Raw genomic sequence first — 13,929 nt, 5'->3', positions numbered from 1 at the left:
ACAGACATGCCACAACATCAATCACACTGATTTGTCAGTGATAGAGAGTCAGGATTTGTTGTCACCATGAATTTGGATGTCTGGCATTGTTGAAAGATTGTGAAATACTCCATTTTTTCCCCTCATATTTCTTTTTCCTTGATTTCTCTTGGTTAGTACTCCATACACTGCAACATTTGGATTCAGTCTGCAGGAGCTCTTTACAAGGGCCAGCCTCCGATCTCTCAGTATTTAAAGTCATTGACACCAACTTTGTAGGCTGTTGCTGGGTTGTTAGAAGGTGATCTTCACCATGAGGGTGAAGTGAAGAAAGGTGAACTACCAAGGGGAAGTTCTTTACTGCAAGAGTGGTGAGGTGCTGGAACAGCTGCCCAGAGAGGCCGTGGATGCCCCGTCCATCCCTGGGGGTGTTCAAGGTCAGACTGGATGCAGCCCTGGGCAGCCTGGTCTAGTATCAGATATGGAGGTTGATGGCCCTGCCTGCAATAGGGGGGTTGGAGCTTCATGATCCATGAGGTCCCTTCCAACCCAAGCCATTCTGTGATTCTGTGATCCCATTCCTTGCCCCATTTTAGCATATAGCAAGTTGTACAAAGGCCCTTCACTGTGCAGGAGAGACTTGCCATAATTCAAAGCTTGATTGCTCTCAGTTATATTCCTGCTCTTCCAGCAAGGCTGCTGTCTCTCTGGCAAGAGTTACGGGGCAGGACGTGTGTCCCCACTTCAGCCAGAAGTTCAGAGCTCTGCTATTTGTACCAACTCGATTTCCCTTCCTTGTGGTTTCAGATGTCAGAGCACATCTGTGTCTCACCCACTGCCCCTCTGCTGGTCGCTTCCAGCACTGAGGTGGCTGTGCTGCTGGAAGCAAGTCTGCTGCAGCTCATCTGGCCAAGCTTCAGCTCAGGAACAGGCAGTGCAGAGCAGGGCACTGACAGACAAGTGGTGGTGACCTCTGACAGCCCACACTGACAAACCAGCTGCAGAAAGCTTTAAATAAGGGATACGTAGCTTTGGGGGATAATACCGAGCCAACTTTGCATGCACTGCCAACAAAACAAGTTCTTCTGTCAGGGGTGACAATGAAACCTAAAATCCAGGAGGTCTCTTCATCAACCACAGACGCTGTGTCTGCATGGCAGGGTTTGGGGCTGGATTGCTGTGTGGCACCTCCTGGCAGTGACACGAGTGTTCCTTTCTGGATATGCAGGGTTCTCAGTTTCACTATAGAAGAGTGGGCAGCAACATTCTCCCTTCAAGCAGAACTGAGTGAGTCCTCCTGCATCTCCTAATGGCTCTTTGGAAAGGAAATTCTATGCAATCTGGTGGGTCTGCATGTAAAGGATGGACAAAAACTCAGATGTAAGGAGGTGAATGAATGGCTGATCGGCTTATCCTGCCCACCCTCTGTGATGGATTCATCCCACGTGCAATTCCACATGCCAGCAGTAGTTCAGCAGGAGAACTCTTCGTCCTGGCAGAGGCTGGGGATGTTTTCTCCTCTCCCCCGTGGCGAGGAGCAGCCTTTTCTCCATCGCATACAACAGGGCTTTGCTTTGCAGCATCCCCATCTGCGTGCAGTGTGTGTGTGCATCTGTGCAACGCGTGCCAGCACAGTTCTGTAGCAGGCCACTATCTCATCCTCACCAGATTCACTTCATACACGCACAGAGTCTGCTCAGCTCACACATGTATATATGTGCAGATTTCTGGGCCTGACATTCCCCGTGTAAACACCTACAAACAGAAATGACAGTAATGACACGCGGCTGGAAACCGATGGCTTCTGCTGCTGCAAGAAGCGGTGCTGCAGGGTGCTGGGAGCGATCACACCACGCACACAGATGGCATCGGCCCAATTAACACTTGCTACTTTGGGACACTTCCGGGGTTGCTATTAATAGTCCTCTGCTTTAGATTAATGCACGGCACATGTCGGCGCAGGGTTGGCTTTGGTTTATCTGTGGGGACGCGGCCTGGATTCAGTCTTTGCTTTTGAAGTACTGAGGCAGCACGGCCTCAGGACGGAGCGATGGGAGTCGCGTCACGCCGCTCTTCGAGGCACCGCTGGGGCTTTGGGGCTGAGCTTGGTGCGATACGCCGCTCTCTCTTTGTTCCCAACAACCAAACCTTTCTGTTCTGAAGGAGAGAGAAGCATCACCGCGCTCAGCCTTCACGACGGCGACGGCGCGGCTCAGCCCGCCGCGTGCCCCGCCGGGAGAGCAGGCAGCGCCCGCGCGGGGCCGGCGCCGGGGCTGCGGGCACTGCCGGCACTGAGCGGCGGCCGCGCCCGCGCGGGGACAATGCGTCCTCCGAGCGCCGTATGTCTGCGAGCAGCGGCGCCGCACCGCCAGCAGGGGGAGCAGCGGGCGGGCGCCGCCAGCGCCGGGGGGGAGCCGGGCCGGCAGCGCCGCGCGGGTGCGCGCCTCCGCCGAGCATTACGGCGCCCGTTCCCGGCTCCCAGCGCCAAGCGAGCCATGGCCGAGCGCCGCGCCTTCGCGCAGAAGATCAGCAGGTAGCGCGGAGCGGAGCGGAGCGGGGGGACGGGGCCGGCGGGGGGCACCGCCGCGCTGCGCCGCGCCCATCGGGGTCGGCCCGGCGTCCCGGCCCCGGGGCCGCTCGGCGGGGCCCGGCGGGGCGGGCAGGGCAGAGCAGAGCAGGGCAGGGCCGGCTGCGGGGCCGCGCTGGGGGCCGCGGTTCCCCCGACAAAGGCGTGGTGGAGGCGGTGTGCGCGCGGTGCCGCTTCCCTGGGGGATAAACCGAACGGAGCCGTTTGAGAAGGGCCGCGGGACCGAGCCGCCCGCCGCGGGAGCTCAGCCTGCCCGCACAATGGGCCCGGCCCGGCGCTACGGCCCTTTGTGTGCGCGGGGCGGGGGGCCGGCGGCCTCGGGCTCCGCGTCGCGGCGTTGTGTGCGTTGCTTATTTCTTTATTAACGAAGGAATATTTGTGGAAAACCTCCCCGCTCCTTCCCGAGTCCCCTCGGGGTCTGACGGCGTTCGCGGTTCTGTTGGCAGCTCTCAGCGGACGCCTCCCCAGCCCGGCCGGTGGGGCTGAGAGCAGGAGCGAAGGCTGGGTCGTGTCTGCGTGGTAAAGCGGCGAGTATGGGAGCTGCGTCTGAACTGATGGTGGAGAGAGGCCGCCAGGAAGGGAATTGATGGAAAGGGCTGCGTAGGACTGGGGCGGCAGCGGTCCCACCCCGACGTCGCTCCTCTCTCAGCGCTCTGCCAGGGCTCAGCGTCTCCGGAATGCTCTGCTGCCAGGCTGTAGTCATAGACATCCTCACATGGGGGACAAATAGTAGAAGTGGGACCGAAGAAGCTCAGCAGCGTGGCAGGAAGTTCCATAAAATGGCCTTGGGATGGGTGACTGCTGCTGGTGCACCTTCTGCCTCTGCCAGCCACCAGCTTGGTGTGGTAGATGGATTCTACCCACCAAGATAGATTCACTTTGCTGGTTCTAGTATTTGTCTCACAGGGTGCTACAGCACAGGTTGCAGCTGTGCCATCTTTGTGTACCTTTTGATCTAGTGCACTCAATGTGTTTTCATGCCAACCCAGTGGTGGCATTTTATGCAAGTAGAGATGGTCTTTTCAATGCGCCAGGTTCATTTGTGGAGTTGGATGTTCTTGCGGGCTGTGCTTGCTAAAGCACCAGGTAGCGTGCAGTGACTTCAGCTTGGAACAGAACTGTTGTGTGTTAGGTTGGATGTTAGGAAAGATTCTGCCCTGAAAGAGCAGTCGGGCACTGGCATGGGCTGCCCATGGGGCGGTGGGGTCACCATCCCTGGGGGTGTGTCAGAACCATGGGGATGTGGCACTGAGGGATGTGGCACTGGGCACAGTGGACTCAGTGATCTTAGATGTCTTTTTGAATCTTAATGATTCTGTGATCTCCAAGTCCTCATCCTGGAGGATATCCTTATTTACATGACTGCTGCGTTTCTGTCTGGGATTTCCCATGATGGAGTGTTGCCTTCAGGTTTGTAGTTCAAGGGCAGTGCATCCACTGCAAATGAACCAAAAAGCTGTGGGCAGAGATGTGTACCCAGAAGTGCTCGCACTGAGCTGTAGCCCTTCTCACACCAACATAGAATATGCTGCTCTGCAACTAACAGTTTCAGAGGCTGGGAGATTTGGTCACAACAAACAGCATCCGGAAGTCCCACGAGCTGTCTTGATGGCTGCTGGAAGCCCTCCCCGGCTGCATTGTTTAAAGAAGAATAGATCCATCCCATATTCACACTCTGCCCTCCGGTTTGGCTTGCTGGTTGAGGTACACATACCATTTGTCTTATTCACACACAGGAAGTGGTCACACTGCTCTTGGTTTGGCCGTTTGTGTGTAATTCAATTGGGGTGTAATTCAGATCCGTAAATGTGAAATTCTTTAAGGCTCACCTAGCAGAGAGATAGAAGCTAGCTTCTTTCTAAGCTGCTTATTGCAGTAGTGGGAGGAAGGAAAAAAAAAAACAAAACCATTAAGTTGTCTCTTCTTTTTCTTAGAAAAACCACGGATGTGGTCTTTGCAGAACTGATTTACCATGCTTTCTTCAACCAGTGTGGTACACCTCAAGGATAGGCACAGAACTCCTGTGCCCTGTGGAGTCTGTTTATTACTATTGGAGTATTTAAATACTCATGTGGGCACTTCTCAATGGCCGCTGCAGCTGTTTCAGAAAAATCTGGCCTGCTAGGAGATATCTTTCTGACCAGGTTATACTGCTTTTCTATTGGAAGGCATCAAGCTTTAACAGATTTTAGCTTGAACTTTGGCCATCACATGCACTTACTAATTCTTGACCTTAGCAGAAGAAACTCTTGAGTTAAACTTACTGTAGGGTGGTAAATGATACCTGAAATTGTTAATTTTTAATTGAAAATAGACTGTTAATCATTTTTCTATTTAACTATTGGAACATCCTTCTGTAGCATCACACTACTTCTGTAGTCTCTTGTACAGTGTTCGTAGAATCATAGAATCGTTTGAGTTGGAAAAGGGCTTTAAAAGCCACCTGGTTCCACTCCCCTGCAACAAACAGGGACACCCACAGCTCCATAGGTGCTCAGAGCCCCATCCCTGACCTCGGGTGCCTGCAGGGTTGGGGCACCCATCACGTCTCTGGGCACTCTGTGTCAGTGCTTCAGTGTTGCTTCCATCTCTGCATAAAAGAAGAGTTGTGTTTCTGTTCAGTGCCTCTGTTCAGCTCATATGGTGCTTGGGGGACTAGAAAAGGGTTGGTAAAGGTAAGACCCACACTGGCAGAGAGAAATGCAGGTGTTCATAAAAGCCAAACAGATGTCAGTAATACGTTATCATTGAGGAACTCTGAACTGCCTGTCTTCTCCCAGCAGGGGCTGAGCCTACAGTCCCGGTGCTGCATGCTCACCCCTTCACCTCTGGGCACTGCAGATTCCCAGTTGAAGTATCCCCATATTTTGTTCAGGGTATGTTGTTGTTTGACAGAGAAATGGGATGTGGAGGCTGAGCTCATCAGTCCCAGTCACTGAAGTGTGTTGTATCACACAGCTCATCTTTCCAGGGGTAAACGGTGGAAAAGTTCTGCAGATTTGGTCAGAATTCAAATAAAGAAGATGGAAGAAATGCTCTATAAATGTCATGCAGCATACATGTTTGGGCAGATGAATGTAGCCTTTCCTACAAGCCCCAGTCTGTGCCCTCTCATTGCCCTTAGGCCATCCTGGGCTGCATAGGGAGCTCAGAGCTGCTGCTTCAGTGGCACCATCACCATTTGGAAGGTGCTTGGATGAGTTCTCTCCTTTCTGAATTCTGCAGCTGAACAGGATTCTTCTGACCTGGAATAATGCCCCTTCCTCGCCCTCTGTTTTCCTGTGCATCTCAACCTCACGCTCTCCGAGTTTGATTTTTACTGGCGGTAAGACTCAATTTGTGTTGGTGTTCATTTGAAGCCCCTTTGCATTGCCTGAACAATGTTCCAGGGGGACTGACGAATGTCTTTACCCTGCCTAGGGGTAAACAGAGCTGGTGTGAAGCCTGCGCCCACTGAAAGTGATAGCAAAGCTGTCACTGTCTCCCACCAGCACCAGAAATGTGGTTGCAGGAAGGTATTCAGGGAGTTTCTTGTTTCTTCTCATGTTCAGATGCCTTTTGCGTTGTCAAAATGCTCTCACAGATAAATTATTTTTAACAGAAGCTTTAGTGCAGCTTTTTCCTCCTCTCCGAAAGTCGCGCTGCCTGCCCCGCTGATGTCTCGTGCTGGAGCCAGCAGTGCTTCAAGAAGCTTATGGGAATCCCTGGCTGCTCTGTGCAAGCAAGAAGAGAACAGCTCGTCCCTACAGCTCAGCTTACTTTGTCCAAGGCTTCCTTGTTTTTCCTCAGTGTGAGACGTGCCTTTGTTCTGTCCTGAAAAGTCCAGCCTTGTGTTGATTTTCACAGGCAGGTATGCTGGGAGCTCAGCCAGGGGTGGCCCTTTCCGCCTTAGCACTCAGATGCTGTCAGAAGAGCACCCCAGGTAGCATTCCATGGCATTTGCTGCTTTAATTGATGGTAAAGAAAAAGGGAACACATTGTTCATCTTCCATGTTAAGAGCCCACGCTTATCCTGCAGTGGTTGGGATCAGGCTGAGTATTTCCTCAGCAGGGGGTTGTAAATCAAACCCCATTTCACTCAAAGGGAGGAAGTGGGACCTGAGGTTTTGCAGGAAGGTGGTGTTCAGGGCGTGCCTGCACTGGTATCTTATTTGGGCTCCTTGTCTGCTGTACCATGTACCCACTGACTCATGCCATGGGGGAGGCGTGGATGGTGCTGTCCTGTTGGACAGGAGGGGCACACATGGACAGCTTGTCTCGCCTGCAGCCTGAGACAGATAACTAGCTGGTGCCATTCAGCTTTGGGAATTCCAGCCCAAGTCTTTGCTGTGGATTGGTGCAGATGCTTTGCTGGACCAGGCTGCCTTTCTCAAGAGGCCTGCGTGTGACACACAAAGAGCAGACAGGAGTAACAGTTTTGTAATGAGCGTGAGGGGTGAATCAAACATTTTGCAGTACTCTCTCAAAATGGGGCAGGCTGTGGAAAAGAGACTTCCTCAAAATGTATGGAAAAAGTAAGATGTCTCCTATGAAATGCATGCAAGAAAAATGGAATGTTTGGATGGAGAACCAAAAAATGGTAGCTCTCACTGCGTGGTGCTGAGTAGCTTGGTGCTAAACTGGATTGTACTAACAGAAATAGGAGTAGAAACCTATCGTTAAGCTTCATTTTGGGCAAAGATTGTCAGTTCCATTTCTGTTAGTTGTTGCATCCCTAAGTGTTAATGCAGCATATGATGTAGATGGGCCGGGCTGTATCCTGAGCCAGTCTTCTGAGAAGGAGAGTTCATAACCTTAATTGACATAACCCAGCACAAAAAGGATATGAAGTTTCTTGTGAGGTCTCCACGAGCCTTTCCTTGGGAAGAATTGGTATTTCCAGTGTGCTTCTTAAGTTAAATCCAAAAAGGAATGGTTTTTCATTTTGGTAGTGTCAGCCCCATAAAAGCAAAAATGGTTTTTTGTGTGTAATAAAGAAAGATGGTTGCATTCCGTTTGCAGCTCTGAGCACTTAGAAAATGACCAGCTGTGTTTTGCTTTAGAAGCCAATTCCAAGGGGATTTTTCTTTTTCCCTCTCCTTTGTCTTTTTCTTTCTGTGTAAACCACATGCGCACAACAATAATTAACCAGTGAAGGAGGTCGGAAGGGAAACGGCTGGAAAAGATGCACTTTAAACACAGAGATCCTGGGCTTCATGAGGCCATGAGCTGCAATTAACTGGAAGGTTTGTCTAAGGATCCCAGGTGACGTGATGAATATAAGGTAGCTGTTAAAGAGGCAGAATCCTCTTCTGCCATATGGATTTTTTTTCATTTGGATACTATTTTGAGATTTATTTCTTTTTTCTGGTTACGTTTGGTGCAGTGTATTTTCTAATCTAAGGTGGTTTTAGGAAGTATAGATTCTGGTGGGTATAGAAACAATGTTTGGGGTTATCATATAGCATCAGAAACATGATGCTTTCCAGTAGTGGTTCACTGTGTTTGTGAATGCTGCTGTACAGAAGCCAGGTAGGTCTGTGCACCAGACTGCAGGCATGGAGCAAGTTGTAGGAGATCCTGCAGGTGCCTGTAGGGGACCTGAGGTCTGCGTGCAGCCAGCTCATCCCAAGTACAGCCACGCTCCCACCAACACAGAGCCACCACCTGGAAAAAAGGACCAGGAGTCTCCCTGGAACTGATCGCAGAGCATGGGGCACCAGCCACACATAGGACTCATGGAGAACCAGGAGGAGCTGTGCTGAGTGCTGTGCTGGGTGCTCGTGGCTTCCAGTGGTCTCACAGCAGAGGATGAGTTTCCTCTTCTGGCTGTGCTTTCCACCTGGGAACAGTGCGCTTCTCATGAAGTGGGGAAAGATGCTTAGTTTTTTTGGTGTTGCGTTGCATGGCCAAATGTAGGCTCTGATCTGCCATTCTGCACAGAAGATCAGGCTTAAAGCAGAGGTTGTCTACCATCCTGGGCAAGCTTTTAAATCCTATCAGCTGCAGATGCTTTGTGTTTTCCATGCCGAACAGCCATCTTAATACATTCCATTTTTCCTGTAGATACTGGCAGCATGTGTGCTTTGTTTTGTGTGTGCATGGTGGGGATGGAGAAGATGGTTCTTCTGAGGGCAGTCTGACACCCGAGTGCTGTCCATCCCCAACAGGAGCTGTTTGTTCTGCTTTCAGAAGCCACCCTCCAGAAGTGAAAACATACCCTGCAGATAAAGGCAAACACGAAGCAAATGACTCCTTGTAGCCACAATAAACAAAACTTTTTTTTTTTTTCCTCCTGAAGCCCACTTTTTAAAAGACAAAATAATGCTTCCTCTGGCTAATCTCACTGCCATCATCCAGCCATGAGGAAACATCTGTTCTTCATGTAGGCTTGGTTGTCCCAGTCAGTTCCCGTTCAATTTCCTTCTCTAATACCAGCATCAGTTGCCTCCATGTGCCCCCATCCCTGCCCCTAAATCAGGAGCAGCCTGAGATTCAGGAAAGCTTCAACCATCTTTACGTGCAGACTTTTAGCAGCCCTTGCACCACAGTGATGTGTCATGGCCCTATTGCTGCCTTCCTTCTTTGAAAAGGGAAAGATGCTTTTGTTGTGACCCAGCTGGTTGTTTCTCATGTGTGGTTTCAGCCCACCCTATGTGGGATGGCTTTTCTGCCTGGGGGTGAGCTGTAGGAGGGGCTGGCTGCTGGATGGAGAGCGGCTGCCCGTCCTCATTGCCATGACTGCAGACTGCAAAAACCAAAAATAGGCAAGAGCTGAGAGAGCAGAGCACAGGAGAGGATGTGTGGCTAAACCTGGGACTGCTGTGGGATGTAGAGAGCTCTAGAGGAGACCTTTCCATGGTAGGAACTGGAAAGAGCCTACTGGGAACCAGTTTGTTTGTACATAGTGTCATGTATTCTGTTGCCACGTATGGGCACTGAAGAGCAGTTCACAAAAGGAAAAAAAATGTACTTGCTGTTAAGGACATTTGCAGCCTTGCTAGAATTTTGTGGTTCTCCAGGAGTTTAATATACATGGTTTGTTCTCACCAGACAGTGCTGTTCTGTTCCAACCAGCACGCTAAGAGCTTGGTTTTATTCCAGCAGCAGAGCACAGCACTCAAACAAATAGTTTGATTTGTCGTCTTCACTGTAATTCTTTTACAGAGATAACGTTGTCCATGTCTCATTTCAGAACCGTGGCGGCTGAAGTCAGGAAGCAGATCTCAGGGCAGTATGGAGGGTCTCCCCAGCTTCTCAAAAACCTCAATATTGGAGGCAGCGTCTCTCATCACACAACCGTAAGTAGTGCTTGGAACATGGAAGAGGGAAGGAGGTGTGCATAGTTATTCTGACCATTGTTTGGAAAGAAATTGCAGTGCCTGTTCACATAGGAGTTGGACTCCTATGGTGGTTGTTATGGATCCTTTCCAACTTGAGGTGCTCTGTGGTTCTGCAGTATTGACATATTGTTGTCTTAACACTGATAACATTAAGGTAAATAATTCTGTGCAAAAAGTGCTGATTTTGGAGGTGTCTGTCCTGCACATCAGTTGGTGTGGCTGGGAGTCTGTGTTCCTGCAGAAGCTTTGTAGGACACTGGGGCTCCCTTGAAAGCTCTTATTTGCTTCATCCCAGAGCAGCTTGGATGGGACATTGAATTCCATGTGCATGTTTGGGTCTCTCTGCAAAGAGCTCTTTGCATGCTCGTGCTCTAGGTATGGTATTTTTGTCTTCTTTGACATTCTTAAGAGCAGAACCACAGTTACAAAGCTCATCTGGTCTTCAGATGTACTTTAAATATTACGGTGAAAGCTTGAATATAATTATTGCTCAGGACTGTGTATTTATTAATGTGTTTATATATGATGTGTTTACAGTCCACTTCTAAGAGCAGTTGAAACGTAGGCCAAGTTTTCAGGAACACCCTTTCTGAAATCAGATTTTCTTGCACGGACTCTCAGTAACCTTCAAATTTTATTCAGAGTGGTGGTATAAATTTCAAGAGTTCAACAAACTTTTTCAGGCTGGAGCTGTATTTTGGAAGTGTTCCTTTGATTTGGATTATTGCTCTGGGTCATAGCAGTTTCTTTAGCAGCCGTCAACTTAGAAAACAAATACTGTAGGATCTTGTTTTCTTCAAAGAGGTTTAGATTTGTTCTGGCAGTGCTGGAAATATGCCCTGAATTTGATAATCTGTGCACACATTCTGGGTTTTCAGGAGTTCTCCTCTTGTTCTGGAGTAATGTCCTGCGTGGTATTGTTGGTTCATATGCTTCTCTGTGTCCCATGCAGTGTGATGAAGCTTTCTTATGCAGAGCACAGATGCATCCTTAGGGCTGGTATCATCTCAAACGGGATCTTGAAGACTAAATTGACCCCTAGCTTAAAAAAATGATTTGCTGCAGGCTGAAAGTTCATCTTTAAGGAGATACGGCTGTGCTAGAATTGCTGGAAACTGGCATTTGTGTCATTTCCCTGTACATCAGTTGTGTAAGTACTGGGAGAGAAGAGGGCTGGTTTGGTCAGCTGTGTGCATGGCCTTACTGCTGAGTGAGCACAAAGGAGGGAGGGGTTATGAGAACGGCGTCTCCAGGGATAATGCCTTATTGTAGCAATCTCTGTAGAGGTGTGGGATGGTAATGCAAAACCTTGATGTGGTGGTTCTGTACCATCTTTAGCATCACCCAGTAGTTAGGTAGAGGGGAGGCACCCCTGTTATTAGTGGCACAGACTGGATGGAGCACTTGGGGTCATGCCCCCACTTCCCTGCAGTGATGGATAGCTGAGGATTGATGTCTGCTTTTGAAGGGCCCATTGGAAGTCTATCCCTCAACTTTCTGTGCCTTGCTTGTCTCACATGATTTCATGTTGGGTGAATTGCCCTTGTGCTCCCCATTGCTTTCATGAAGTAAGATCTCTTCTGTGTACCTTGCCAAGTGGTTCTTCAGCCAGACATGTATGTGATAACTGTTTTTCATTGCTTCTATCACCTGTTGTCCACATGAATAATCTCTTCCACTTTTTGTTTCTACATCTAAGGTTTTTTTGGCCTTTACTGTCATAAAGAGGAGCTACAGTAAAGAAGGGGACAGACTCTTTAGCAGGCTCTGTTGTGACAGAACAAGGGGAAATGGTTTTGAGCTTGAAGAAGGTGGATTCAGGTTAGAAATAAGGAAAAAGTCTTTTAGAGGGAGGGTAGTGAGGCACTTAGAACAGGCTGCCCAATGGTGTGGTGGATGCCCCATCTCTGGAGACTTTCAGGGTGAGGCTGGATCAGGCCCTGGGCAACCTGACGTAGCTGTGCTGTCCCTGTGCATTGCAGGGCAGTTGGACTGGATGACCTTCAGAGGTCCCTTCCAGCTCTAAGGATTCTATGATACTAAGTGTACATGCACAAAGCTTCAGTCCTGTCAATTTGCACGTGCAATTCGTAATACAGGATCAGATTTGTTGGGCACAGTATTGTCAGCTCTGTCTTTACTTCTTGGTCTCTCATTATCCTGTTGCTGGTGTGGTTTTTTTGGTACATCTGTGTGAGCATCTCTAAAATCCTGGATAAGGTCATGCTCACTGGAAGCAGGCTCTAAGCCTTTCCCTTCAAAATGCGTTGCGTGATGCTTGATGTGATTAGCTGCTAGTTTGTCATCCTAAATTCTGTGCTGAGCAGAGATGCTTTTAGAAGAATGATTAACGTGGAGTGATGTTTTATAGGAGATAGTCTGTGTGCTTAGGCAAGTCATGAGTCTGTCCTGAGGCTGCATCACACGGCAGAGGTTTTGCTTATAAGGAATTTTGGGTTAGTTTTTCTCCCTTAAGCATCCCTCAGAATCTGCTGTTCCTGTCTGTTCTGTTTGGTGACAGAGGGGAAACATGACTTCTTTCAGTTGGAATAGTTGTTTGCTGTGGAGAAGTTCAAAAGTTTACCTGTCACATTACCATTATGGTGCAGAAATGGAAGGCCTTGAATCTGCGTGGCAGTGCTGTGTAGCTGTGCTGGTGTGAAAGCCTGAAGTGGGACTCCTGGTGTGGATTTACATATTTTACTAATTCTCTGATTGAGTTTCATGTGATTATCTCCACAATGGCAGCAAGTTGTACTGCTGAGGGTGCAGCATGGACCTGGAGGACTTCTAATGATAAAGCACTCTCCTATCTAATGCATCTTACTCCTCACACTGTGTATTTACACAGCTAGTTAGGATCCAGAGGAAGTCACAACACTGATCCTCTGTTGTCTGCTGCCAACAACAGCTGCTTCTGGGAACTCCTCTGTGAGTCTCATGATATCTGGTCTGATATAGACATCTTGTAGCAGAAATGTATGCTTTTGTGAAAGAGCAGCCTCAGTGCTGAGCCTTTGCTTCTCAGTAGCTGAAGCCAGGGCAGGAACTTCTTGCACTTGACACATTTGCATGTGGTTGAACCCAAGAGAAGTGCAAAAGATGTCAGCTGAATTTTAGCAAGTCTGTTCACTTCTGCTTCACGAGCAACAGCCAGAGTGCTGCCAGTACTGTTTCTGATTTTGTATCTGGTGGTGCTGGGGAGGGAGAAGGCACTGCTTTCAACTGGCTGCACAAGTGTTTGTGGTTTATTATTGTCAACTTCCGCCCTTCTGCCACTTCAGGAGCAGCTGATTTTAATGGTGTGTTCCCCAAACCACAAATGCAGGCCCAAAGCTGTCGGACGCCTTTCCTGTGTACCCTGTAGTGCTGGATGGCTCTCCTCACACGGTGCAGCCTTTGCAGCACCGAGCTTTTATGTTTGAAATCCAGAACAGAAGGCACTGATGGTTTGTTGCTGAATAAAAGGAGCCTGTAAGGTCCTAGTGAGATGAAGGAGCTTTTCTTTTTTGAAGCTACATTTGCAAGTCTCTCTAAATCCACTAGTAAATAGAGCATGTGTTTGCACCTTGCCATTGGGTTTGGACCTGTACGCCACAGGCTGTGCCCTCAGCTTTGTGCATTTATTTGGTGCTCCCTGGTGGGAACCTGTACTTCTGCTCCCACTGAACAGCTGCTTCAGAGCAACCAGTGGGGCTGAATTCTCTTTTCACGCAGAGGGTGGTGAGGCACTGTTCACAAGTTGCCCAAGGAGGCTGTGGATGCCCCATCCCTGCAGGCATTCAAGGCCAGGCTGGATGTGGCTCTGGGCAGCCTGGGCTGCTGGTTGGCGACCTGCACACAGCAGGGGGTTGGAACTGGATGAGCATTGTGCTCCTTTGCAACCCAGGGCATTCTATGATTCTATGAAAACAGAGAGATCTCACTTCCTTTCAGAGAATTCCCAGCAGCATGAGGCATTTACTTTGTTTATTTGATGAACTGGACTGTTTACTATGGTCTGTTATAATGCTTTGTGACTAACCACTTTCTTTTCTATCT

The 13,929-nt window shown here is 49.3% G+C and overlaps 1 protein-coding gene across 9 annotated transcripts in view; it reads left to right on the top strand.

The window, feature by feature from the left end:
* The first annotated feature begins 2,379 nt into the window (after nucleotides 1-2,379).
* Nucleotides 2,380-13,929, top strand: part of DOCK7 (dedicator of cytokinesis 7) — a 91,500-nt gene continuing 79,950 nt past the window's right edge. For all 9 annotated transcript variants that reach the window (XM_031603646.2, XM_031603620.2, XM_031603604.2 and 6 more), the window contains exons 1-2: nucleotides 2,380-2,512; nucleotides 9,741-9,846. In XM_031603646.2, coding sequence (XP_031459506.1) covers nucleotides 2,475-2,512; nucleotides 9,741-9,846 — 144 coding nt within the window. In that variant the 5' untranslated portion in view covers nucleotides 2,380-2,474. The remainder of the gene's footprint in view (nucleotides 2,513-9,740; nucleotides 9,847-13,929) is intronic.

This window comes from Phasianus colchicus, chromosome 9 (assembly GCF_987193195.1).
Source record: "Phasianus colchicus chromosome 9, bPhaCol1.hap1.1, whole genome shotgun sequence".
NCBI classification, from domain to species: domain Eukaryota; kingdom Metazoa; phylum Chordata; class Aves; order Galliformes; family Phasianidae; genus Phasianus; species Phasianus colchicus.
The sequence above is the reverse complement of the archived record's forward strand: the minus strand, read 5'-3'. Positions and strand labels throughout refer to the sequence as shown.